At 44.0% G+C, this 27,700-nt stretch overlaps 3 protein-coding genes across 6 annotated transcripts in view; 1 reads left to right on the top strand and 2 right to left on the bottom strand.

Annotated features, from left to right (window-relative positions):
* NPHP1 (nephrocystin 1) overlaps positions 1 to 5,725 on the bottom strand; it is a 74,259-nt gene extending 68,534 nt beyond the window's left edge. The window contains exons 1-2 of one of the 4 annotated variants that reach the window (XM_036028331.1): positions 5,178 to 5,725; positions 2,146 to 2,219 (exon numbers count right to left, since the gene is read on the bottom strand). In XM_036028331.1, coding sequence (XP_035884224.1) covers positions 2,146 to 2,219; positions 5,178 to 5,246 — 143 coding nt within the window. In that variant the 5' untranslated portion in view covers positions 5,247 to 5,725. Of the gene's footprint in view, positions 1 to 2,145; positions 2,220 to 5,177 lie in introns of those variants that run through there. The other 3 variants (XM_036028332.1, XM_036028330.1, XM_036028333.1) reach the window with 3 other exon arrangements.
* Positions 5,726 to 8,437: 2,712 nt separating this feature from the next.
* MTLN (mitoregulin) lies at positions 8,438 to 9,392 on the bottom strand. The gene is made up of 2 exons (XM_036028334.1): positions 9,063 to 9,392; positions 8,438 to 8,528 (listed from the first exon to the last, which is right to left on the bottom strand). Exon 1 carries the CDS (start codon positions 9,332 to 9,334, stop codon positions 9,164 to 9,166), a length of 171 nt encoding a protein of 56 aa, XP_035884227.1. The 5' UTR covers positions 9,335 to 9,392; the 3' UTR covers positions 8,438 to 8,528; positions 9,063 to 9,163.
* A 15,215-nt stretch (positions 9,393 to 24,607) lies between these two features.
* Positions 24,608 to 25,176, top strand: LOC114500357 (60S ribosomal protein L12-like). The gene is given in 1 exon segment (XM_036030232.1): positions 24,608 to 25,176. A coding segment is annotated over 1 exon segment (498 nt). The 5' UTR covers positions 24,608 to 24,641; the 3' UTR covers positions 25,140 to 25,176.
* Positions 25,177 to 27,700: the final 2,524 nt, after the last annotated feature.

Here is a 27,700-nt window from a genome sequence, read left to right as displayed (position 1 = left end):
CAATTTGGCAAAGGAAATAGACTTCCAGGAAATCCAGGAAGTTCAAAGAGTCCCAAAGAAATTGGACCCAAGGAGGAACACACCAAGGCACATCATCATTAAGTTACCCAAAATTACAGATAAAGAGAGAATCTTAAAAGCAGCAAGAGGAAAGGAGAGAATTACCTACAAAGAAGTTCCCATAACATTATCAGCTGATTTATCAAAAGAAACCTTATAGGCAAGAAGGGCTGGAAAGAAGTACTCCAAGTCATGAAAGGCAAGGACCTACATCCAAGATTACTCTAACCAGCAAAGCCATCATTTAGAATGGAAGGGCAGATAATGTGCTTCCCAGATAAGGTCAAGTTAAAGGAGTTCATCATTACCAGGCCCTAATTATATGAAAGGTTAAAGGGACTTATCTCAGAAACATAAGATGATCAAAAACTCTGAACAGTAAGATGACAACAAACTCATAACTATCAATAACTGAACCTAAAAAAAAAAATGAAAAAAAACTAAGCAAACAACTAGAACAGGAACAGAATCAAGAGAAATGGACATCACATGGAGGGTTATTGGTGGGTAGGGGATGGGGGATGGAATGGGGGGAAGTACAGGAAAGAAGCAGCATAATTAGTATGCATAAAATACCAGGGGAGAAGTTAAGAATAGTATAGAAAACAGAGAAGTCAAAGAATTTATATGTACAACCCATGGACAGAACTAAGCAGGGAGAGGGAGCTGGAGGGTTGTGGGGTGCAGGGCAGAGGGAGGATAAACAGGGAAAAAATTGGGAAAACCATAATAGCCTAATCAATAAAATATACTTACAAAAGTAAAATCTAGTAAAGCAGGTTAAATCACCCACATATTTTCTTTCATTTTTGTTTAATTAATTCAACTTGACATAAATTCCTTTTAAAAAATCAATCCTACTAACAAACGTAGTTAATTAAATTCCTTTAGACGTTTTAAAATTCAGATAAACTTAATTTTGCTTTTAAGCACTTTGAATGCCTGACTTAAGTAAATATTTTTCAAATAATTCTAATGAATTATTTAAACTAGTAGAATGACTCTCATGTTCTTTTGAATGTTATAAGCTCTTTAAATACCCCAAACACAGATTATCTTAATGATGTCCTAAACTTAATACAAAAGAATTAGTAACCTAATTCAATATATTCCATCATGACTATATACTTTTAAACTCTATTTAATTTTAAACTCTTCCAATGATTTTTTTAAAAAGTCAAAAGAAAACAAAAACACTTATCCACCAGGTGCATTTGAAATCTTGGTTCTCAGCATTGTCTTCAGTTTGGTTCAAATAAATACATAAAAATTCTCAAAAAAAAATACACACATAAAAACATCCACCAACAGAGCAGTTTTCCTACCTCAGAAATTGTTAATAGACAGGTTTCTGACCAGGTCACAGGATCTGGGACTACACAAGCCATGGACCCTACCGTAATCCTGCCTAAGCCACCAATGTTCACTCGGAGCAGTTCTGTGCAGTTGCTATCACAAAAGCAAGTGTACAACCTTCAGGTGTAGAGTGGTTTCTAGTAGATCCAAGTTATACCATGATGTGATTCTCCCATTGGATTCACATGGACCAAGGCCTGCATCTCCACTACTTCAGTGACATTCCTTCTCTTGCTGGACTGAATCCTGCATTCCTTAGCAAACTTAAAACATCTTTATTGTCTTCATACTTTAGTGTCTTATAGAAAAGTATAGTCAGACAAATATGTCAGATAGCAAAATAATGCTAGACAAAGTAACTAACCACTGTGAACTTTAATTTTCTCATGGTGTTTCTGTGAAAATTAAGAAAAAGTTTTTAGAGTGAGGACCACACTGCTTGGTTTATAAGAGTATAAAATAAATTTTCTCCTTTTAACATTTGTAATTATTTAACTTTATCATTCCAATATTTAGACTTGATATAGTTGCAAGTAATATTTTAAAATACATTTTGAAAAATTTCATTGTTACCTCAGTATTATTTCTCATTATTATTTTATCCTTTTAAAAACTGTACTAATAAAAATAACAAAAGAAATTGTCTCAAACAGTTTCTACACTATAAACACAGCTCATTTGAAGTACAAAACAGTTTCTGGAAAACTTATGAAATTTAGTATGCTTTACCTTTGGTACATATCTCGTCTTTTACTGGCTTCTAGAGCTCCTTTCGATCGACTTTCAGAAAGCAAACTATCAACCTACAATAAACATAAACATTCATATTCTCAAATACAATATAACCTTGGAAATAAAATTGTAATCTTTTCCCAATACTTTATGATGAACACATATAATAAAATCGAATTTCATAGTGAACACCCATATACCTACCAGCTAGATTCTACCATTAACATTTTACTATATTTATACCCTTTTATTTGATCTATCTATTCATCTGTCTCTTATTTTTTATGCATTTCAAAGTAAACTGCAATCATCAATAAATTTCCCCCTAAATAATACACCATGGGTATCACTAACTAGAGTTTGATTTTTTATGTAAAACCTACATACAATGAAATGTACATATCTTAAATAAGCATCTGTATACACCCATGTGACCCAATCCCATCAACATATCATTACCCCAGAATGTTCCCAGGAAATATGTATTCTTTATATATATATATATATATATATATATATATATATATGCATATATATATACACACACACACAGTTATTTTCCAGAGAGAGAGGAAGGGAGGGGGAAAAAAAGAGGGAAACATCCATATGAGAAAGAAACATCGGTCGGTTTCCTCTTGTATGAGCCCGCAACCCAGGCATGTGCCCTAACCAGGAATCAAACAAGCAACCTTTCACTTTGCAGGACAACTGAGCCACACAAGTCAGGGCTGTATCCTTTTGTGTGACCCTTTCACACAACATATTTTTGAGATAATTCTATATTGTTTGTTGTGCATCATTAGTTTGTTCCTTCTTATCGCTTAGTATTCACTGTATGAATATACCACGTTTGTTTGTCCTCACTCTTAGGTCTTACACCTTGACTTCATGTTTTCCAAACACTACATGTAACTTTGTCAATGTATCCAAAACGGAGCTATATACTTCTGTTGGGTTCTTTCTTTAAATGATGTGAAGACACAGTAGATGAAGAGAAATAAAAGTCCACTAGCTTCTCTACTCTTGCTATTTTTTGAGCTTACTTTTTTTAATTCACTACTCTTTTTTTTAGATTTTTTATTTATTTATTTAGAGAGGGGGAAGGGAGGGAGAGATGGAGAGAAACATCAATGTGTGATTGCCTCTCACATGGCCCCCCACTGGGGACCTGGCCTGCAACCCAGGCATGTGTCCTGACTGGGAATCAAACCAGTGACCCTTTGGTTCATAGTCCGAGCTCAATCTACTGAGCTATACCAGCCAGGGCATCTACTCTTGCCATTTTTCATCTGTCTGAGTGTTATTACAACACGCATACACTTGATGACAGTGGTCATCTCAGGCATGAACCAGTTGTGCTGTTGTCTCCTGGACACCAAGTAGAAATCTGTTCTGTGTTTCACTTTAGGTGCCCTCTGTGGGGACAGAGAAGAATGAGCTCACACTATTGGAGAGCTCTTCCTAGACACCAGGGTATGCAAGGCTCCTGAGCTAATTCTCTGGGTGGAACAATCCTTGTCAATAGTTTGTTTTGTTTCATCTTTGTTTTAATAACAATTTTGGTAGTTTACACCTCAAACTTTTCCTGGTTCTCTCTGAATGTTCCACTGAATTATAACTAGATACAGAACCATTTTAAACATCTAGCCAAAGCTCATCTTAAGTAAACGCCTCACCAAGTTTCAGTTTTACCAGAAGAGTATTGTGTTTTTGTTGCACCACTATAATCCCAGTAAAGTTACTTTAGAAATATTTATTCATCAAATCTTTGGTACTTTTTAAATGAGAGTCCCAAACTGGATAACATATGAGCATTCAATAAATCTCCTGTCTGTCATAGATTATAAAATCATCTTATTTAGTGGAAACAACACTCGGCAACAGATGAAATGGAAAAAAAGTTAAATTAGCAAAGTAAAATAGGAATTTCAGAAAATAAACAACTCTTTTTTATTTTTCAGGTAATATACATTTGGTATTCAAAATCATGAAAATATCAAAATGTTTTCAGAGAAACATAATAATCATGAGCATGCTACCAGTTACCATTCTAGCATGTTTCCTCCATATGTGACTACATATGACTACATCTTATTGAAACACTGTATATTCTAATTTGTTTTTCTAAACTGATATTTTATCACAGTTTCCCTAATACATTAAAATCTCTAACAAAATTTTAATCAGTTATAGCCCCTCCCAAGTTATTTATCCATTCTCCATTACTGAGCATTTAAGTTGTATCCAGTCTTTTTTCTGATGACTAATACTGTGATGAACACTTTTATGTATTAATATCAGTCCCAATTTTTTAAAAAAATATGTACGGTAATGTCCTGGAAATGTAATCACCCAGTCTAGGAGCATGAAAATTTGCTACACCTCGTCCAACTGCTTTGCAGAGTTGCTGTACCTTACAGACCGCAGCAGTGCATGCAGGTGTCTGTTCCATCAGCCTCCCCAGCACTGAGGACTGTGATTTTTTAAAAAGATGGTAGTTATCTCTCCTTTGCAATTGCTTGACTATCTCTGAAGTTAACGTTTCTTGTGTATCTTAATTACTTGCATGTCTCCTTTAGTTCAAGTCCTTTGTTCTTACACATTACTCTATTTCCAGTGCGCTTGAGTTCAGCAATGCACTAACTGCCTCCGTTGGAGGAAGGCCGGCGGGAAGGGAGTCTAGAGACCGCAGAGTGGTGGTGGGCGCAAAGAAGACTGGAAACGGTTACTGTTAAAAGGTTAGATTCCGAGTTGAGGTGGGTAAGGGAGGTGTCAGGTTCGGAGAGGGAAATGTTAGGGTGAGGGTGCTCAGTCAAACGTCACCGCTTCCGGAGGGTCGGTCCCTGGGGTCGGGTTGGGAGGAAGAGGAGTCAGAACCCGGGTTCTGTCAGGGATGCTGAGATGCAAGCGTTATAGCTGGGAGTGTCGCCCGTGGATCTGGGTGGCTCCCAGGATTCGGACACCCAGCTTTCGCCCCGCCAGAGGCCGGGCCGCCTCACGACTCAGGCCCCGAGTACAGCCAGACGTACCTGCTGCTTCAGCTCCCGGCCCTGGCGCTGCAAGGACTGCAGGGAATTGCGAGGCCGCCAAGCCAGCATCTCCTCGCCTCTGCTGGTGGCGCGAGCTGGTCGTCAAGGAAACCGCCACCGACCCCCCCACAGTGACGTCACTGGGTGACGCCATCAGCTCGCGTCCTCCTCAGAGCCTCACACTCGCGAGCTAGCATAAAAATTGCCGGCCGTGGTGCTCTGTCACTTATCCCCTGCCGTTGCAGTCCAGGAGCTCTCAGGCGCCCAGCGCTGTTGGTCATTTTTTCCTGGCCAACCCGAAGGCCGTGAGTGGAGGTGAGGGGATTCTCACCGTCTCCAAAACTGCACAACCCGCAATACTGCACTATTGCCATATGCCTGCTGGATCCCTCTGTTACGCCACTAATTTTCTGATGCCAGTTTTGCTTAAGATGCCATGTAAGCATCTAAACTTAAACTTACTGCAAGGATAGCTTTCCTCTATGGCCCTCATGGAATACACGATTCTGCTGCATAGTCTGTTTTCAAGAGGCAGTTATTAGTTCTTTGCAATTGGGGGTAATGCTGAAGTTTCATTTCATTCTACTTGCATTTCTGTGAAGATAGTGATTCTGTCCTACAGCAAGCCTGTGAGCAAATAATTACGATCTGCACTTTACATCTACTCTCAAATTGTAATAACATTTCCCCCAAGTGGGACTGGATCCTATAAATCCAATTCCCAAACTCCACAACACTGAGTAAAAATGATCTGAGCTCACTTTTCAAATGATGAACCACCCTAATATAAACGTTCTCCAGTACCATACACAACTTGATTCCACAGGCCCAATTGCCATGTTATTTATGTTTAGTTTTTATCTTCAAGTATATCATAAAGTGACAAATGTCCACCTCACTGATTTTCACACTGAACACACCCCCACGTAACATCACCCAGATTAGGATACAAAACATTACTAGCACCCTAGTAGTCCTTCCCTCCTAGGTCCTATCCACCTCCACCCCCACCACACACATACACATCAAAAGTGAACATTACCCAAAGTGCTAAAAGCAAAAACTTCAACTGTGCAGTGGAATTGTAGTGTCCTGGTGGTTTGTATGGCTTGTCACTCAACATGCTTGAGATACACTTGTATCACTGTCTTATAGTTTGTTCATCCTGGTATTTCACTGTGATATACTCATCCCTTCTGCTGCTGCTGAGCATGTGGGTGGTTTATGGCTATTATAACTAGTGCTACTATTTACATATGTGCTGTGTTGGGCCACGGGGCATTTTATGTTCAAGTTTAGTAGATACTGCCTATTTTCCCAAAGTTGTACTGATAAATTAGTATTCCTAAGTGATCTTGTAAGAGGTAAAAAAGAAAAAAATTGCACTAAAGACAATTCATCATTTATGAAACCCTTATTTATTTTAAAGATTTTATTTATTTTTAGAGAGAGGGGAAAAGAGGAAGAGGGAGAGAAACATCAATGTGTTTGCCTCTTGTGCACCCCCTGCTGGGGACATGGCCCAAAACCCAGGCATGTGCCCCACTGGGAATTGAACCAGCAACCCTTTGTTTCACAGGTCAGCACTCAATCCACTGAGCCACAGCAGCCAGGGCTAAATCCTTATTTATTTTAAATGTCTATAAATAAATTGAGGAAAAATTATCCTCTATCTGATTTATAGAGATTTTCATATAATAGAAATGGAAAAGTTACAGGATCATGAATATAATTTAACTGTGTTGGGAAAAATAAACCCCCAGCATATGAGTATACATATGAGCAATGAGAAGGATGGGAAAGATGGCTTTGATTTTATATGTCTTTATACCATATTCAGAGTTACAAGCATTTATTCCCTGAGTCCTGGGACAGCATCAATATCAAAATGGTGGGGTTGGGAGGGGTCGTGTATTTTGATGAGTGAAGTCTGTCATTTCCAGGGTGCATGACTGGCATCCTAACCCATCTCCCAACCTCTTCATTGCCAATTTTAGCTAACATGGGAAAAGTAACATCTCCAAGTGAGACAGCATTTTTAGGAGGAAAAAACAATCACACTAAAGAAGGGCATGAGATAGAGTGCTAGAGGAGAAATGGTGACGGAATGTTAAGGGGAACTGCCCACCAACGGAGCTGGGGACACAGAGCCATGGTGTAAAGAGGCAGCAAGCAGAAAACAAGGGAACAATTAAGAGTGGCATGGTGTAGCTGAAAACCACATAAGCAGCTAGTCAGGACTTGGGGGGGGTGGGGGGGGAGAGCAGCACAGGCCCAGAGGGGCAGGGATGACACAACATTGAGGTGAGACAGCAGAGGGAGATGAGTGTGTCAGTGGGCTACACATAATAGGAAAGGGAGCAACACTGGAACAATCAGATCCACCAGGAACATGGCACATGAACAGGCCCAAACAGGCACATCTGGCTGTAACCTAGACCTTAATCGGGCATAAACCAACAGTCTGGGAGCACCATGTGCCTCAAGAAACCCACCTCATCTCAAAGAGCCTCAACTCCTGGAGCCTCAGTGAGCAGTGGTGACTGGGATACTTCAGCAAACTGCAGCCCAAATGGGACAGAGCTGTAAGAACTAGCATTTCAGTCCTTCAGTACTGCGTTCACAGAATGAACTTAAGGTTGGAAGTAACAAAGCATAAGGCTCCAGTAAAATGGAAAAAATAAAGCTTTCTGTGGAAACAACTTTTCTAAATTTTCTTGTTAACATGGAGCTGCCATTACATTGGCTAAGACACAAAATTAATCTATACAGGAATGAACAAGGTCAGTGTTCTAGAAAACACGTCTTGTAGATCCAAAGACAACCAGGGCCTTGATCACTTGCTCTTGATTTTTAGATACAGTTGGGATTTATCACCAAGCTCTATTCAAGAGGGTTTCTCCTTCACATACCTATTCCATAATGACACAAATGAAACTTTTGCCGATAAAAACATATACTCTGTACTTAGATTAAGTTGTCACTCCTGGAAGCACAAATGCCTTAAATACACCGCCATTACCTCAGTTATTTTTACATAGCCGATTAAGTTCTTCACCAGGTCCAGTAAAACAACTATCCAAAAGGATTCATAATAGTGCCCAAGGCAACTATGTTTCACAATTGTACCATGGAAGCAAAGATTCCTTAAGAAACAAGGTATCTGCTCGAGACACTAACAAATTTTTGAAAATCCAGCTCTCCTGATGCAGGGAACTGCATGGCCAGCATATTCCTCTTCCTTTTTTAAAAAAAGTTCAAAGATGTTTAAATTTTTATTTTTTAAATAAAATTGACTTATAAATGCAAGAAGTAATGTCTGTCCAGTGCTCAATATCCATCTTCAACAAGCTATTGAAAACAGAAAAGAGAAAAAAATTGAGAAATACATAATCATTAACTTGAAATTATCCTATTGTAGAGTTACTGAGACCCCAAACATTTGCACAGCCCCCATAAAAAAGCCAGGATTAGATGCAAGACGAGACTTCCAGGCCATTGCCCTTTCCACTTTGCCAGGTTGCCAATAACCCAGGGATTCAGACTGGAGTTTACAAAACACTAATGCAGAGACTACGGTGCTACCAAGGAAATTATTGGCAAGAATGAGAAGGGGGTAAAAGGTGGCAGGGACACCTCGGTCAGACCTCCTTTTTCCTTTCCTTCTCTCCAGTACTAGTACTTTAAGTTGAATGTGGTGACATCGCACGTGGCAATTCCCAGTAAATACACGCACTTAACTGAACTAGGACACCACTGCAAACTAAGGGGAAACAGCTTCCTCCTTCTGGCGTGGGCGGCGGGCCAGCCGTCTCCCGCGAGCTGCCGCCTGCCGCCCGTCCCACTCCAGAGCCTCCCCAGACGGCCGCACCACGTGCTGCTCACCGACACTCCGCGAGGAGCGAGCGGCCCGCTGGCTTCGGCGGGAGGACCCGGGCGGGCAGGACGGCGCGGGCGCGTGTGGGCCGGCGGAGCAGACGTCCAGGTCAGGCCAGATCCAGCTTCTTCTGCGTCACCGCCAGCTTGTCCTGCAGTCTCCGCTTCCTCCAGTCCAGGTAGCGCCTCCGCAGCCGGTTCGCCTGCCAGCCCACAAGCACTCCGGAGGCGAAGGCCAGCAGCACGAACAGCTGCACCTTCCTCTCAGACACGTCCGCCATCGCGGCTCTCCGCCCGCAGAGCCTGTGAGTCTGGCGGCGCCTCGCGCTCCAGGGGCGGAGAGGAGGCGGGTCCAGCGCCTGGCCCCGCCTCTCGCGTGGGGGGGGGTAGGGGCGAGGAGACGGAGAAGGCCCTCCGCAGCCGCAGGGTCTGCAGTTTGCTGGGATGTCACTCCTGTGATCACTTTATGTTAATAAAACTTCTTAACAGACTGCCGATTGTCTTGTGGGCTTGATGAAGTAAGCAAGCATGTTGGGGAAGCCCAAATAGCAAAGCACTGACGCAGCCTCTAGGAATAGCGGAACCCTCGGCCAACAGCCAGCCAAAGCTGGAGCCCTCTGCCCTGCTGCAACAGGGAAATTAACTTCCTGCGACTGAGTAAGGTGGGAAGCAGATTCCTCCCAGCCCATTCTCCAGCTGCAGATACAGCCTGGCTGACGCCTTGTGAGACCCTAGTAGAGGACCAGGATGCCTGGACTCCTAACCCCTGGGAGTTGTGGCAATCTGTTACACAGCAAGAGAAAATTAATCCATGGTGGGGGGAGGATAAAGACGGTAAAGGGAGTCGAATATATGGTGATGGAGGCAGACTAGACTAAGGGAGGTGAGCACACCATGCAATAAACAGATGATGTGTTATAAAATTGTTTACTTGAAGTTTATGTAATGTTAGTGTGGACAAAAAAAAAAAGACCACACACTAAACCTGACAAGCCCCGGGGCCGGGGTCGGGGTCGGGCTGCATGGTTGGTCTTACAGATTCAGCAACCGAAGTAACAACATAGTGTCACAGGTGGGCACAGGTAACCAGGGTCTTAGTGATCAGGACAAAGAATTGAACCAAACACCCAGAGTTTATAGAAGAGAACATGGGAGCAGGCCAACTCCAAGCAGAGATCGACCTCATGGGTTGGAGGGACTTTATTCTTACAGGGCGGATCCTTCCTGGCTAGTTTTGGTGGGCTTTACTGCACATGTACAAGTAGTTGTATTACTTTAAAGCTATTGCACATGTGGTCTCCCATGATTTTCCCTGATTGGCCACCAGGGAAGAGGGTCCCACAATGCTACGGAATTGACCCCCGTTTCTCCTGGGGTCCCCCTGTACTATGTTCACCTTTCCCTATGCCAGAGAAGTATAGCTCTCCATGTTAGAGATTGGTGAAAAGGAAAGGAATTATTTATTCAAGCTATACAGACTTAAGAGTAATGACTTAATGTCTTTGTTAAAATCCTAAAGTCCCTTAAAACACCCACAAACACATACAGTCCTTCCTTCCCCCTTTGCCCAGTCTGGGGTACTGTATCTCAGGAAAAGAAATAGAAGTCCATGGCTCAGGCAGCGCCTGGTTCTTCCTGGTAATCCATGCTCGGCTGGCAGGACTTCCTCGGTTCCCAGCACCATCGGCTGTGTTGCCGGGATCTCCAGCTAAAGCCGAGTGGTGGTTCTCCACTGAAGCTGTGTGGTGATTCTTCTCATGGCTGCCGGGGGCGGGGTTGGGGGGGGGGGGGGTGATCCCCCTACTCTGGCCAAAGCACGTGGTTCTCCTCACTGCCACAGCCACATGGTCCCTCTCCTTATGTAACCAGAAAAGACACCGGCGTTCGGGCTGCCTGTCACTACCAAATCCAATAAGCAATGACAGTGATTGAATCTTTTACAGGCGCTTTATTCAGATGGCCAGCGATCCAAGAAGATGGCAGGTTCATACCCTAACAAACCATCTTGTCATTTCTTTCCCAGCCAGATCTTTTATAAGGGGGTTGGGGGAGGGCAAACAAGGTGTCAGCGAAAGCCTTTGAAATTCAATAGTTGCCTCCAAGGGGGAAGGGTAGTCGCTTGCTTCTTCCTGGTACAGGTGTCTCTAGATGAGGTAATCTCCAGCCAGTGACCCAAGAGGTCAACTGCTGAATCCCAGGCACCAGGATGGGCCTTATCTGTAGTTACTGAAACAAAACTTAACATACACATTACTTGCTAGATTTATGACTATTTACCTTAAGCTAAATTTTCCCAAGTCTTAAACCCCTATCACTTACACGGCTACAGGAGTCTCCACTCAGCCAAAACCACATGGTTCTCTCTCCCCATGACTGCCGAGTCTGGGGTTCTAAATCCCCACACCAATCTTCCTCAGCAGCCCCATTTCGGACTCCTCCCACACCCAGTCTCACATGCCAGAACTTATATCCTTCCAGCTTTACTGGGCTGCCATCGTGGGTCTGGGCAGGTGTGGCCCCATGTCATGGAACCAATGATCTCCAAGCTCCCATGCAGGCACTGTAACTCACGTGACCTGCCCCCCAGTTAAGTCTTGGTGTGGAAGTTACTTCCATTCCCCTGGCTCAGAACTTGGCCAGAGCTATTTAACATATCTATGTAACCAGCCAAAGGCCATAGATTTGTTAAATGACCATGCCAGAGGGTAGCTGCAAGGCTGTTGCTATTGGAAACAGCTCTCAATGGCCCTGCTCCATTTGTCCCTTCCCCCAACCCACACCTGAGGTGGGGGGCGGGGGGTGAGGAAATCCTAAAATCTGGACACCTTGAGTTCTGGACCCCATTACAAATCCTTTTTGGGGGGACCCTCTGGCTGCACCCTCCTATAATAGGATAGTCTGAACATAAAAATCCCTAACTAAATCAAGTCATGGTGGGTACACATGTCCTAGGCCTGTAGCTTCCTTGACAAAAGTCAGTCTTTACTTTCCCTGAGACTATTTTCTTTCACATTACCTTTGGAATGTCAGAGTAATCCTCCTTTTCCAGAACTCTCAGGGCACAGCCTCTCACCAGAACACAAGACCACAGAATCCTTAGTTGTTATCTTGTTCCCACACACCATCTGTGTGCTGCAAAGGTTAACTATACTGTACCCACCAATTAAAAGATGTATGTGTCTCTCCATTTTGCTCTTTTTTTTTTTAATCCTCACTGGACGATATCTTCATTGATTTTAGAGACAGAAGGAAGAAGAGAGAATGAAAGAGAGAGGAACAATAATGTGGAAGAGAAGAGTCCATCAGTCGCCTCTCATACACACCCACCTGGGACCAAACCCACAATGTTTTGGTGCACAGGACAGCGCTCCACCAGCTGAGCCACCGACCAGGGCTTTCCAGTTTACTCTCTATCCAGTCTCAGAGATTCCCCCGACTTTGCTTTCTCCGGCTTCCCTAATCTACCATCAATGAATTTCATTTCACCACCCCCCCACACACACACCTCCTTCTTTAATTCTAATGTATAAAATAAGCTTCTCCAGAGCATTTTCTCAATCTGTTGAGATTTTGCTTCCTGGTAATTGTCATTACTTTGGCTCAAATACACTCGTAAAAATTCTCTACATATTAGGATCTTTCTTTCTTTCTTTCTTCCTTTGGACATTTATTACATCAAAATTATTAACCAATGTTACCCCAATAAATTTAAATAAATAAAAGAAAGAAAACTAATTCAGCCATGAAAGGGAGACCACATGTAGAGTTGTAACAGGGTGCTGCCAAGAGGGGGGCCCCAAATAGGGATTTGGAATGCGGCCCAGAACTCAAGGTGTCCGGGGAAATATTAGGATGTCCTCGCCCCTCCCCCCACACTAATGTGGGTTGGGGAAAGGGTCAAATGGAGCAGGACCATTAAGAGCTGTTTTGCATAGCAACAGCTTTGCAGCTAACCTCTGGTGTGGTAATTTAACATATCTATAACCTTTAACTGGTTACATAGATATGTTAAACAGCTGTGGCCATGCTCTGAGCCAGGGGAATGGAAGTAACTTCCCTCCTAAGACATAACTGAGGGCAGGTCCTCCAAGTTACAGTGCCTGCGTGGGAGCTTGAAGATGATTGGCTCCATGACATGGGGCCCACGCCAGCCCAGATTCACGATGGCAGCCCAGTAAAGCTGGAAAAATATGAGAGTACGGGCAAGTGTAGCCGATTGTGGGAGGAGTCGGAAATGGGGCTGCAGAGGAAGATTGGCGCAGGGATTTAAACCCAGATGCGGCAGCCATTGGAGGGAGAGGATCACATGGCTGGGGCCCTGGCAGAGGGAACCATGTAGTTTTGCCTGAGTGGAGACTCCCTCGGCCATTGTGCAGAGAGGATCATGCGACTGTGGACATGTGAGAGAACCATGTGGCTGTGGCAATAGAAAGGAGAGCCACGTGGCTTTGACAAAGTGGGGACCCCCGCAGCTTTAAAAGGGGGAACCACCACCTGGCTTTAGCAGAGATCCTGGCGACACAGCTGATGGTGCCGGGAACTGAGGGAGGCCTACCAGCCTAGACAGATTACTGGGATGAACTGGGGGCTGCTTGATCCACAGACTTCTATTTCTTTTCCTGAGATACGGTACCCCAGACTGGGCAAAGGGGGAAGGAAGGACTGTGTGTGTTTGTGGGTGTTTTAAGGGACTTTGGGATTTGGATGAAGACATTAGATCACTACTTTAAGTCTGTACAGCATTAAATAAACATTTCCTTTCCTTTTCACAGATCTCTGGCATTGGGACATGTCTTTCCTATAAGGTGGCAGACATTACAAACCTGGAGGGTTTCTTTTGGGTAGTAGTATATTGCCCTTTGGCCACCCCCTGTTGTTCCGTAACAGAGTCTGAACTCTGAGAGTGGGGCCCTGACCAGCCTCTCTACGGACATCTATTTGCATACTTGCAGCGAAACCTAACTTAGTAGAGACATGATAAAGACAGCATTGGGTCCAATGTGAATTTACATCCACCATGCTAATGACATTTATTTTGCAAATACTTATTGGATACTGCAGTATGCAGTGAGAATGTACCTCTGCCCTCAGACAGCTGAGTACAGACCGAAAGAGATGGGAAAAATAAATTAAGACACACTCAGATGAATTGGAATATAGTTATAGTTAAAGATGAATTGGAATATAGCTTAGACTTTAAAAAGAAAAGGAAACACAAAAACATTCTTTCTCTCTTACTTCATCCAATCTATCAGTTAGTCCTGTTAGTTCTATTTTCAAAACATGTCCAGAATCAAACCTCTTCTCCCCACTTAACTTACTGCTACTGCTGGGTCCATGCTTGCCATCAGCTCTTAGCAGAGTTGCTGCAGCAGGCCCTGCCAGGTGTCTGTGCCTCTCTCTCAGTCCACCACACTCTGTTCTGAACTCAGCAGCCAGAGTGAGACTTGGAAATCAGAAGTTGGATCATGCAGTGCCCTTGCTCAGTCCCTGCAGTGCCCAAAGCCCCTTCAATGGTCCACAGGGCTCTGTGTGGTCAGTTCCCCTGACCTCTTACTGCTCACTTTTCTGCTCACTGTTTCTTGAATTCACCAGGCATGGCTAAGGACGTGACTGAGAACATTTGCATATGTAGTCCTGCTGCCTGGCATACTGTCCTCTCATGTACCTGCATGACTAACTTCCTCACCTCCCTTAGGTTTGTATTAGTTGTCACCTTCTCCAGGAGGCCTACCTGACTATTTCAAAATCACAAAGCCAGCCAACCCTGCTCTCTGGCACTCTTGAGCTCTGTTTTCCTGCTCTATTAACCTTTTTCATAGCACTTACTGCCTCCCATGTGCTGTAGAATTTTCTTACTCATCATATGTACTGTGTGCTGCCTGCCCCCCACTGTCACATAAGCTCCTCGAGGCAGGAACTTTTTGTGTCAGTTGAATACTGGTGTGTCCTCAGTGCATGCAGCAGGGGCTGGCACTCAACAGACACTCAGCAACTGTTTGGTGCTGATGACAGTACAGCACAGGCAGGGATGGCTTCTGGGTGGGTGGCTGAACAGACTCTTGAAAGATAACTAGGATAATCAGAAGAAGAGACTAAATATCCCGTGATTTCATTTTCTCATTTGTGAGTTTGTTATGACCCTATAGCTCTAAGACATATTTTTTTCTAAGACATGTTTAAAAGCCAGTGTTGACAGCCTCAGTATCGTCAATAGGTTCAGTGACTTTAAGCAAAACAATGTGCAATGAATCCAGTTTTACCACATGTTAACGGATGTAAACAAGAGTTAAGTTTCTCTGGCATCTCCTCAATGTTATAACAAACTGAATGAAATAATGTTATTTGAGGACCTGCTGTACTTGGGTCACTGGTATTACTGCAAATCTGACCTTGCTTGAAATTCTTGTCTTATCCCTAACTGGCCTTTGGGCTAAAAATAAAACAGATCATATACCCTGGAGCCTTGAATATGGGAACACCTGGGACGTGTACAGCTGGCAGAGACCTTATTTTAGCTGGAGGAAACTCTGGCCAGAAGGGAGACTAGAGCTGCTGGGGAGGAGACAGGTGTGTAAGATTTAAAATCCTTCTTAAAGAGCCAATGTGTCCCTGGCCTGAAACTTTGGATTTTTTTTTTCCTAGACTTTGTATTGTTTCAATGGGACATTTTAATAGAATTGATAATGGTCAGCCAGCTTTTAGATGATGTTTAAATTGGGATTAACAGGCTGAATAGTCAAGTATAATAATTGAATGGATTACTTACAGTGTCTTTTGAATGACTCACTGTTGAGTTTGCTGTTTGAAGCGCTTGCCAAAGGAAAAGATGTTACCATGCATAGTTCTAGATTTTTATTGGTCGTAAGTTTAATTAAAGCATGTGATGGAATTGGTTTCCTCTGCAACTCCAGGACCCAGAGCAACAGAGCACTCATTTTGTACCTAAAGCCCCCATAAAAGGTATAGCTTCGCCATGATTAAAATGGAGCAGTCAACGCAATAGGCCCTTGAACTTTGACTGGGAAGAACTCTTGCAAGGCCTGTGCTCATGCCGTGTCTGGGAGTCTAATCACCAGAGCCGTTGTGTCCCAGCCTCTTCCCCGCCCCCCCCCCCCCCCCCCCACTGTGGGAGGTGAGAAGTCCCTGTGCGGTTGGATGCTGGGCTGACCTCATGCGCCTGCCGCACACTGTGAGAGGCTGGGACTAGGGGAGGTGGGCAAGCAGTACAAAGCAAATGTATCTGGTTTTGTGATCCACCTGTGGATCGTTTCCTCCCAGGGTGTGGGCAAGAATGCAGGGGATGCTGTGGGGAGAGCTGAGCCTGGATCCTTCCCTTCAGCAGGATCCAAAAAACACTTCTTCCTCCACCTCTCCAGTCTATCATTCCGGGGACATGCATGGTAGAGTGGCCCCCTGTAACCTTGTCAGGAAAATGCTTCAGGTAAGACACCAGCCAGCCTCCTCCTAATTCTGAAGTGCGTGGTCATCTATAATTCACTCATGGTTTCAGCAAGTACAGGTTTCCCCTCTATCCAAAAGTAGAGGTTCCTATGAAATCTTTTGTAAGTCGGCATGGTGTAAAGTGAAGAAGTGATTACTATCAATTCCTATGGAAAAACCTCCAAGCACTCCCAGACCCAAAATTCAGCGCAGACGCAGTGGCTTTACTTTGTTCATTACGACCAAAATGCTTACTTTTGTCCAGTTTTGCGCTGAAGTGTAACGCCCTTATGGGATCTCTGAGGCTCTTCTGATACCCTAAGGACACAGATTGCTAAGTGATGCACAAAATCAGTGCAAATAATGCAGATTGCTAAGTGATGCACAAAACCAGTGCTGGTTCCCCATCATCCTGAAGCAGCTGACTTGATAGAATGGAAGAACAGGGCTGCAACGTCTGAGATAAAGCACCACTAGGTGGCGACACCGCAGGGTCAGGGCAGTGCTCCCAGAAGGCTGCTGAGACTTAGTCAGGGTCCAGTACATCGCACTGATCTCCCCATAGCCTGGGTTCCCAAGTCCATCAGTCAAGGGTAGACATGAGTGTGGCCCCACCCACTATCACCAAGGTTACTCCTGGGGATTTACTAGCATAATTTATACTTTGTGTCCATGTGACCTCATGGGCAGGGGTCTTCATTCCAAAGGGAGAAGAGCTTCCACAAGGAAACACATTGATTTCACTGGACTGGAAACCAAGACAGCCCCCTGGCCGTGGAAGGCTCCTCATACTTCTGAATGAACAAACAAAGAAGGGAGAGTCTATGGTCTGGGTGAGCGATCCTCATGACCAGCGCAAACTGGACTGCTGCTCTATAGTGAGGATAAAAGCACAGGAGGTTCCTTAGGGCTTTCTTGGTATTACCAGGCCCTGTGGTCAAAGTCAATTGAAACTGATAAGAAACCAATCCAGGCATGACTAGTGATGGCCCTGACCCTTTAGGAATGAAGCTTAGGGTCATCCACCAGGCACGAACCTCTACCGGCTGAGGTGCTCGCTGAGAATGAAGGGAATGTGAAGTGGGCAATGGAAGAAGGCAAATTTAAATCTTGGCTCTGAAGGGTGACCAGCTGCAAAAGCATGGATTTGATTGCCACATCTGTTTCATATTCAGTTGTGAATAAGTTGGAGTGCTTGTATATATTTTATATGTTAGTTAAATTTAAATAAATGTAAAAAAATACGGATTGAGTGATATGTGACCCACATGGCAAACATGGGTCTCTTCAGGGTGACAGGCAGGGTACTTGGACACTGGATGCCCAAAAATGCAATAAATTGTCCCTCCTCTACTATATCATGAGGCACAAGGGTTATTAAATATATTGACCTGCAGGATCGGCTCTCAGGAGCTTCCCAGCCCTGCAGTGGAAACGGTCGGGGCACCCTTGCCTTCCCCCTGCCCTGATTAGCCCTGAACCTGGTACATCCCTCTCCCTTTGGGCTGTAGTCACACCTGTCTTTCCTTCAGCAGGTCGTGTTCCTAGAGGACTGTGTCATGTCAGGAAGAGCCTGGGCTGTGGGGAATCAGCATTGATGATCCCTCCCTGACTGCACAGAAAAGGCCTCCCTGGCACAGCCAGCCTGCTGCATCTGAGTGCAATTTGCACAATCTGGATGGAGAGGGAGACCACGGAGCTGTGGAACTGCCATGTTCCAAAGGCCACGTGGTGACCCCTGGCTCCCGACCTGGGCTGGGTCTACTGGGTGGCCGAGAGCAGTGTCTGTTACCCACCAAGATGGGAAGCATTTCGGTACATTACTGTAGTAGGTATGGCCGTGTGCGTGCATGCACATAAATCATCAATTTGATGGCATCTCCCTGCTGGATCCCCCACTGCTCTGTGTCTCATCTTTGAAAGCTCACCACAGGAAAGGCTCAACCCCCTGGCCTCGTGACATAACCACAGTACAAGACTATGGAAAAGAACTCAGCCATCCCAGGGGGACCCAGAGGGACTATAAGCTTTATAGCTGAGGCCCAGCTGCCCCTTTAGGAAAGTCAGTAACAACACAGTGAGTGTGTCACCTGGTGATTGTCCAAGACCATGGACCTCAGAAGCACTTGGCCCAGAAGTCACCTTGGCCAGCAAGGAAGAATGTGGGGGTTTTCATTGGCCCAGTACACAGAGCCCTGTCCCGGCAAAGGAGAGCCCATCCCTGATCCATCAGGTCCCAGTCAGAGAGGAGTGGTCACAATGTAGCTGACAGAGAGGCTGACGGCCTCTAGAGAGTGTCTGCCTTAAACAGAATTGTAAAGGAAAGGCAAGGGTGTTGGACATTCTAGCTTACACGAAGCATAAATATTCATGGAATGAGGCACAGCTGTAGTCTTAAAAGCTGCATTACAAACCTGCCCCCTTCAGTAGAAACCTGAAAGGAAAGGAATTGAGAGATCGTGGGCCAGGGAACCACAAGGATTCAAATCTCACTAAAGGGCAAACGTGGAGCCTCTCAGGGGTCTGAGGAGGGAAAGTCCTGACTGCCCTCATTCCACTTGCACATGATCTTCCTTGTCTTTCCACGTCCATGGGTTGACCCTTTACTTGCTTTTTCCCACTTAGTGCTGATGCAATTCCTGAGACTGAACTAGAAAACTACAGGATCCTCATATTTGGGCAAAAGGAACCTTGGCAAGAGAGGCAGAAGATGTTTCCCCTTTCCCTAAATCATAGCAGGCAGCCACTGTCCTGGGGCAGGGAGGGGCCCTGGCCAGTGCCCTTTTGAGGCTCCCCATTTCAGTGGCGGTTGCTCTGCCTGTGCCAGCACATCCAACCTCTAAGAGCCAGGTGTTCTGAGGGGCTGGGTCTGTTCCTGACCTGGGCTCATGACCGGAATGAACATGTCCTCTGAAGAAGGGGAGCTTGGGGCGTCCACTCCCTTGGGGTGCCAGGGAGGCTGGACTGGTTCTTCTCCCTTCTCTCACACTCAAGAAGCTGATGATACTGCAAGATTTCATAGTCCAAGGAGCAATGTGAGAGTCTGTACCTTATTGAAAGGAGCATGGGAAGTGAATGAACCAAACCACAATGCCCAGGTTGTAACAGAACCAGGACTTTATAATAATATTGAACCTGGCCTTTACTATTGTCAACACAAGGTCATTGGCACTAATTCAATGCCATTGAGAATCCCCATTTTGGGGTGCAGTGAAGAATAAAACTTTATGTGGTGCAAACAGCTCAGTTGTAATACAGTACAGCTGTGAAACAGCTGGAAAGTGTTTCAACTCAATTATGAAGCAGCACAGCAAGCCTGTGAGGTGGCCTTTGGGCCACAATCTCTCTGTCTAGACAGCTGTGCTGTGCTCTGGTCTGTTCCACCTGCTCTAGTCCAGCCCCATCTGCCCCAGTCTGCCCTGAGCTGGTCTGCTCCACTCTGCTCCAGTAAGACATCTTCAGTGTTTCAGCTCCAGCTGGGGAAATTCAGTCCTCAGTCCCTGGTGGAAAAGAGAAGTGTGCTCTCCTAGCATAGGGAGGCTGACTTATCTAGACAAAAGTCCCCATCTGTGGTTCCTGATTGTCCTCATGCAAATAAAGACTCCAAATTCTTGCGGTCTCATCCAAAAAGCACTGTCCTGATTGGTCAGAATGGAACCTCTGACTGGTTGGTGAAGATGCTGATGGGCTATAGCAGCACAGCTCCAGCTGAGAAGGGAAACCCTCAGTTTTATTCATTGAAATACTTTTCCAGGAACTCATTTATAGAAGCTGGCTCAGATGGCAGGAACACAGTGCAGATAGGAAGTTCAGTGTAGGAGACAGGATGTTCAATGCAGGCTTCTCCCTGAAGCAGGGTTTGCAAGAGAGACTTTGTGTCAGAATGACCATTAGGCTCTACTCTTAAACTTGTGCCCAGTTAGCTACCAAGAGCCCTTTTCTGAAGGTATGTCTTCTTTCTCAGGATCTACATTTCCCTCATTTGATCAGACCCTGTCAATAGTCGGCACTGATGATCAACCAGGTCATTTTGTCCTGTGTCGGTGCCAGAGTGGCTTGGCTGCCTTCTCTGGTTCCATCTAGTCCTTGGGTGGGACTCCTGTGGCAGGACAGTAGCCACTAAAGCAACCAGAGCCTTGGTTTCCAAGAAGTCTCTCAGGCAGCTGCCAAAGTTGAAAAAAAATTACAGTCTCATAAAAGCAGCCAGAACAACCTGGGAAAAGTTGAAGAACAAAGGCACATAGTTCATAAGAGAAATTAGGGGTAATTGACAAAAGGTATTTGTCATCAATAGTAAAGGTCTTAACCATTACGCATTACAAACAGAAGAGATACAGTGGTTTAATGAATCATTTATGTTGTTCGTGCAACCACTACTCAAGTTTTCATAGAAAGTTATAGGCATTTGGTTACACAGAACATCAGTGGCTTGAAAATGAAATATATTGGACAAATTAGAATAACAATAAGCAAAATAATTTGCAACTCAGACTTTAAAATAACTCCGAGAAGCCAACTAAAAATGTCAGAAAATTTAACTAGCCATTGGCACTAGGACCAAAACTGGGATGCCTCTTGAAGGATTTGGCAAGGTTAAGGAGTTCGGTTGTTTTTAATTTTACCTGAGAAGAAGTATTTCTGCAGGCACAGCAGGAGGTATTGGCTATGGCACAAACCACTCCTTGGGCTGTGAGCACAGTCAAGGGTGAGTGCTGTCAGGGACTGCTCGGGCTAAGGAGTCTAAAGGTGTTTCCTAGACTCAAATGGCTCTGGCATTTGAGCAATGTGATGGACAGTTCTAGTTAAGTTTTACATTATTATATCTAGTTGAGCTATACCAAGGACCCCGTGAAAATATAATTCTGAAACAGTGATTACCACTTATCTCCTGAAAAACCTGCTGGAAATCATATCCCACAGAGAGGCCACATGAGTTATATTCATAAACAAAGGGCTTCTCATTAAGGCAGTAATCTACTATTGATCAGGCCTTCTTTTCTGGGTGCTGAGAACTGGGAGGGGTGGCTGTTATCATGTCGAGGATTATAAAAAAGGATGTCAAGTGACCCAAAAGGCATTGTCCAGCTATCTAGATAATCAAATGCCCAAGGCTGATTTTGTACCACAGACAAAAATATAACCTGTGGGAGCACAAACGGCGCCTGCAAGGATTTATTCATTTATGGATTCATTAACAGGAAGGGAGGTAAGAATGTTTTCCAACCAGGGCTCTGTCTGTTTTGAACATCCTTCTAAAAGTCCTCAGTATGTTTGAAGACCGTGTGTTGAACATTTAGGTACTTGACAGTGTGGCTGTTTCCACTTACAATGGTATTACAGAGGGTAATTTCCACAGCCATCAGGACTAATATAGGTGCAACCAGATTTAAGGCATTTACTACTTCAGCTGTGAAAGATAGTTGGGTCTTACCTGGGCTGGGTATGACTGATGCCTAGGGTCCTTTTGGGCATTCACAGGGGAAAGGTAAAACTCTTTTTTGCAATTTAACTCAATTAGTTCCAGCAGGGGGATGTTTGTTGAAATCAGTAAAGTTAGGGACAGTTGAAAAAGAGCTAACAAAAAAAAAATCAGTTTTACCAGAGGTAGAGGCAAGTGTCAAATGGCAATCCAGCATTCAGATGGGTCCCATGAGGAGGCTAAGGTTTGAAAGCATCATGTCATAATACTGTTATGCAAAGCTTTCCCGTTTACAAGGGTTACAACAACAAAAATCAGAAAGGACTGTGTAGTTGAGAGTTAATGATATGTAATAACTAAACATACAACCTAAAACAGCGAAGGTAACTGGCTTGTTACAAGACAATTAAGATCACTAATATATCCAGAAAAATGACAACTGTGAAATAAATGTAAGCATTATTTATAGCAGGAGTTGACTTCATTGGCCCGGTCCCAGATTCTGGGAAAAGTCATTGGTTTCAGTTGCCATCGGCTTTTTGTTTGAGTGTTTCTGTGCTCTGGATAACTTTCACCTGAGGTCTCCTATAGGCTGGGGCATTCAATCAGGTGAATGAGGTACAAGTGTAGGAGCTTTTTAAAATGAAAAACATAGATTCATGTATCAATTCCTATTAACCTTGCAACTCAGGCCAGAGGAAGTCCTTGTGGAGATATCCTTTGTGAACAATATCTTCAGGTCATAGACAATGTTGTTCAATGTATTTGTCTTCTGGGGGTATGCTGTGGAAAGAGTGATCCACCAGCTTCCATTAATTTTGAGAGCCTTTATAAGTCCTTTGCAATAAGTTAGAATGTTTCCTTAATAAGGCAGGTTCATACATTCTTTGATCTAGTCTCATAGGCTTCCGATAACAATTTTAGGATGGGCAATTGATGTTCACCGAATGATGTTAAGTTAAGCCATAACAAGAAAAGGACTTTAGGGCAAGGCAAATGAAAAGATTCAACAAGTTTCACCAATTGAGTTTTAACTATCTTGTCAGTATGTTCTATAAGACCAGAGGACTGGGGGCAATAAATGCAATGGAAATGGTGTGATATCAGCCAAGTTTTGCACACCTGATATAGGATTTGTCTAGTAAAATATTCTCTGATCCCTATGGGACTCTGGGGGATTTTCTAAGCAGGAACAAAGCCCTTTCTAGAAGCATTTTAGTATCTATTGCAGCTGTTGCCCTTTGACATGGGAATGTTTCCACCCAATGAGAATGATACTGATAGATAGCCTGTCCAGACCACTGGGAGCAGGCTGAGGTCAGGGAACAGGAGGGGACACTGGGAGAGACAGAGCTAGGTGATGGGAATGGGACCTGAGAGCCATTTGTACACTGAGCCAAGCTCCTCAGAGGAAGGAGGTGAAATGTTCAGGTACTGAGGGCATGAGCTGGTCAATGCCTTTACAAACTACCCAGGGCCATGGCAAGGGCATTGAGTTTCACAGCCAGCACCAGGCTGAACTTCCACAGGACTTCGAGGTGGAGTTATCTGAAAAACTGAACACATACCTTGCAGATGACCTGCCCCTGGCTGCAGATGCCTTTCCCTTCCTGATGAGGCCACCCTTGGTGCTGCCTGAGAGGCTGTGCAGGGTTCCAGGGTTCTTTCCTCTGCCAGTGGGCCCAAGTGCAGTTAACTCGCTGCATGTGGGAACTAGGGCATGGGAGGCACAGAGTTGATAGAGCACCATGGGAGTCTCCCTCCAGGCCATGATGGCAGCAGGGGGCAGGTTTTACACTGAACATACAAATAGCTAGCAAGATAACTGAATAAGGGGACAATCCCTTACCCCTACCCTTTCAGTACCAGACTAGGGGTAAGACCAGGGGAAGACAGGAACATGCCATAGAAGTCAAAATGATGGCAGGAGAGGGGTTGGACAAAAGAGGAGACAGTTTGGAAAGTTGATTGGTCATTCTGGAAAAACATCTGGTCTGTCCCATACGCAAAACTAATATAGTACCAGGAGAACAAAGAAATGTGCTTGTCACTGGTTTGATTCCCAGTCAGGGCACATGCCTGGGTTTTGGGCCAGGTCCCCAGTAGAGAAGCAACCCCACATTGATGTTTCTCTCCCTCTCTTCCTCCCTCCCTCTCTCTAAAAATAAATAAATAAATCTTTTAACAAAATAAAAATATAAACTTCACAAGCAAATATGGAAAGTTCAATAGTTAGAAGCAAAAATTAGCTCTTTAAATATTAAGGTTTTGTTCACCTAAGCAAATAAAGACCTCATGATGCAGATGGAGCACGTAAAATCTTTACCTTCCCTTCATAATTTCCTGTTAAGGCATAACCAATAGTATATATTTTTGTCCTTTTAACAGAGAGATAAATCCAAAATCCAATTTTGTGTCAGTCCCTTTAAAAAGTACATAAATTCATTCCAATTTTAGTTTGTACACCAGATTTTTAAAAATATTCCTTTCCCATAAGCCTTCTGCAACATACATAAACTTTCTGCAACTTTCAAAACCTTTCAGCTTTCTCCTATCTTTTTCCTTTCTTATTTTAGAATAATTATTTACTTTACAACAAAATTACTTTGTTTTCCTTCATTAAAAATGTATTTCTGGCTTTTTGGCTTTCGGCTCAGAGGAGGCGAAGGTGCAACTTTCTTCGGTTGTCCCGAATCCAGGTTCATCTAACACCAGCTGCCTCCACCATGCCACCGAAGTTCGACCCCAGTGAGATCAAAGTCATTTACCTGAGGTACACCGGCGGGGAAGTTGGTGCCATGTCCGCCCTGGCCCCCGAGATGGGGCCCCTGGGTTTGTCTCCAAAAAAAGTTGGTGACAACATCGCCAAAGCAACCAGTGACTGGAATGGTCTGAGGATCACAATGAAACTGACCATTCAGAACAGACAGGCGCAGATTGAGGTAGTGCCTTCTGCCTGTGCCCTGATCATCAAAGCCCTCAAAGAACTGCCACGAGACAGAAAGAAGCAAAACAAAATCAAGCACAGTGGAAATATCACTTTTGATGAGATTGTCAGCATGGCCTGACAGATGCGGCACTGATCTCTGGCTGGAGAGTTCTCTGGAACCATTAAAGAGATCCTGGGGACAGCCCAGTCTGTGGGCTGCAATGTCGATGGCCACCACCCTCACAACATCATAGGTGACATCAACAGCAGTACAGTGGAGTGCCCTGCTAGTTAAGTACTACAAAGGAAAATATTTCAATTAAAGATCACTTAACAATAAAAAAAAATGTATTTCTGGACTTCCAGCCAAGATGGAGGCATAGGTAGATACATTTTGCCTCCTTGCAAAACCAAAAAAAGGACAACAAATTTAAAAACAAAAACTAATCAGAACTTCCATAAAATTGAACTATATGGAAGTCCGACAACCAAGGAGTTAAAGAAGAAACACTCATCCAGACCAGTAGGTAGGAGGGGCAGAGATGGGAAGCCAGGGAGGAGAGGACATGTGGCAAGGTGGCAGCTGGTGGACCAGGTGGTCCCACAGTTGTATGTAGATAACCAGGAAGAACAACTGGGGAGCAAGACAGACCGTGCAACCCAAGGTTTTAGCACAAGGAAATAAAGCCTCAAAATCTCTGGCTGTAAAAACCTGTGGGGGTTGTGGCAGCAGGAGAAACCAGCCTCACAGGAGAGTTCATTGGAGAGACTCACAGGGTCCTACAACATACACGAACCCACCCACCTGGGAATCAGCACAAGAAGGGCCCAATTTGCTTGTGGGTAGTGGGGAAGTGACTGAAAGCCAGCAGAGAGCCAAGAAAGTGTCATTGCTCCCTCTCAGACTGCTCCCCCACATATAGCTCCAAGGTGGGTTGCCCCACCCTGGTGAATACCTAAGGCTCTGCCCCTTACAACATAACAGCTGCACCAAGACAAAATATATATATTTTGTGGCCCTATATATATATTTATATTTAGGGATATATATATATCCCTAATGAAAGAACAGATCAAAGCTGTAAAAATAGAACTAAGTGATGAAGGGATAGCAAAGCTATCAGATGCACAGTCCAAAACACTTGTTATCAGGATGCTCCCAGAAATGGTTGAGTATGGCCACAAAACAAAGGAAGAAGTGAAGGCTATACAAAGCAAAATAAAGAAAAATGTACAGGGAACAAACAGTGAAGGGAAGGAAATGTACTCAAACCAATGATTAGGAACAAAAGGAAGAAATAAACATTCAGCCAGAACAGAATGAAGAAACAAGAATTCAAAAAAATGAGGAGAGGATTAGAAACCTCCAAGATAACTTTAAACATTATAACATCCTAATCATAGGAGTGCCAGAAGGAGAAGAGGAAGAGCAAGAAATGGAAAACTTATTTGGAAAAATAGTGGAGAACTTCCTCAATCTGGCAAAAGAAATAGACTTCTATGAAGTCCAAGAAGCTCAGACAGTCCCAAAGAGGTTGGGCCCAAGGAAGCACACACCAAGGCATATCATCATTAAGTTACCCAAGATTAAAGACAAAGAGGGAATCTTTTTTTTTTTAAGATTTTATTTATTTATTTTTAGGGAGGGAAGGGAGGGAGAGAGAGGGAGAGAGAGAGAGAGAGAAACATCAATGTGCGGTTGCTGGGGGGGTTATGGCCTGCAACCCAGGAATGTACCCTGGCTGGGAATCGAACCTGGGACACTGTGGTTCCCAGCCCGCGCTCAATCCACTGAGCTATGCCAGCCAGGGCTCAAAGAGGGAATCTTAAAAGCAACAAGAGAAAAGGAGACAGTTACCTACAAAGAAGTTCCCATAAGACTGGCAGCTGATTTCTCAAAAGAAACCTTATAGGCAAGAAAGGGCTGGAAAGAAGTATTCCAAGCCATGAAAGGCAAGGACCTACACCCAAGATTGCTCTATCCAGCAGAGCTATCATTTAGAATGGAAGGGCAGATAAAGTGCTTCCCAGATAAGGTCAAGTTAAAGAAGTTCATCATCACCAAGCCCTTATTATATGAAATGTTAAAGGGACTTATCTACAAAAAAGAAGATGATCAAAAATATGAATAGTAAAATAACAACAAACTCACAACTATCAACAACTGAACCTAAAAAACAGAAATAAAAACAAAACAAACTAAGCAAACAACCAGAACAGAAACAGAATTACAGAAATGTAGATCCCATGGGGGGTTATCAGCAGGGAGGGGGAGAAGGGAAAATGGGGGAAAAGGTACAGGGAATAAGAAGCATAAATGGTAGGTAGAAAATAGACAGGGGGAGATTAAGAATAATATAGGAAATGGAGAAGCCCAGGAACTTATATGTATGACTCGTGGACATGAACTAAGCAGGGTGGGGTGGGGCATGGGGGGCGAGGAATGAGGGTGGGAGCAGGCTGCAAGGCAGAGGGGAATAAAATGAGGGAAATGGGACAACTATAACAACATAATCAATAAAATATAGTTTAAAAAATAAAACATTTAAAAATGTATTTCCATGTCTCATATCATCTTTTACCAAACACACATCTTATTCTCTATATGCAATCATTTTCACACTTTATCACAAGTGTTTGGACCTTAAACTGAGGCATCTTGCACCCTTCTAGTCTTGTGAAATGACATGTTAAGTCTCCAAACTTTTATGCCGATTTCCCATCTGGTGTGCTAGCTCCAAAGCCAGAGAGCAGTGGACAATTCTATATCTTTATTAAACCAACATCCTTTAGCTAGTTTTTATTTACTAAAGATTAATCCCAAACACATGCACTTGAAATACATTTGTGTTAGTT

Source organism: Phyllostomus discolor, chromosome 6 (assembly GCF_004126475.2).
Source record: "Phyllostomus discolor isolate MPI-MPIP mPhyDis1 chromosome 6, mPhyDis1.pri.v3, whole genome shotgun sequence".
Taxonomy (NCBI): domain Eukaryota; kingdom Metazoa; phylum Chordata; class Mammalia; order Chiroptera; family Phyllostomidae; genus Phyllostomus; species Phyllostomus discolor.
This window is presented reverse-complemented; position numbering and strand designations above follow the sequence as displayed.

Bases quoted from the DNA above. Each gene is read 5' to 3' on its own strand.
- MTLN (XM_036028334.1), bottom strand. From the start codon at position 9,334: ATGGCGGACGTGTCTGAGAGGAAGGTGCAGCTGTTCGTGCTGCTGGCC.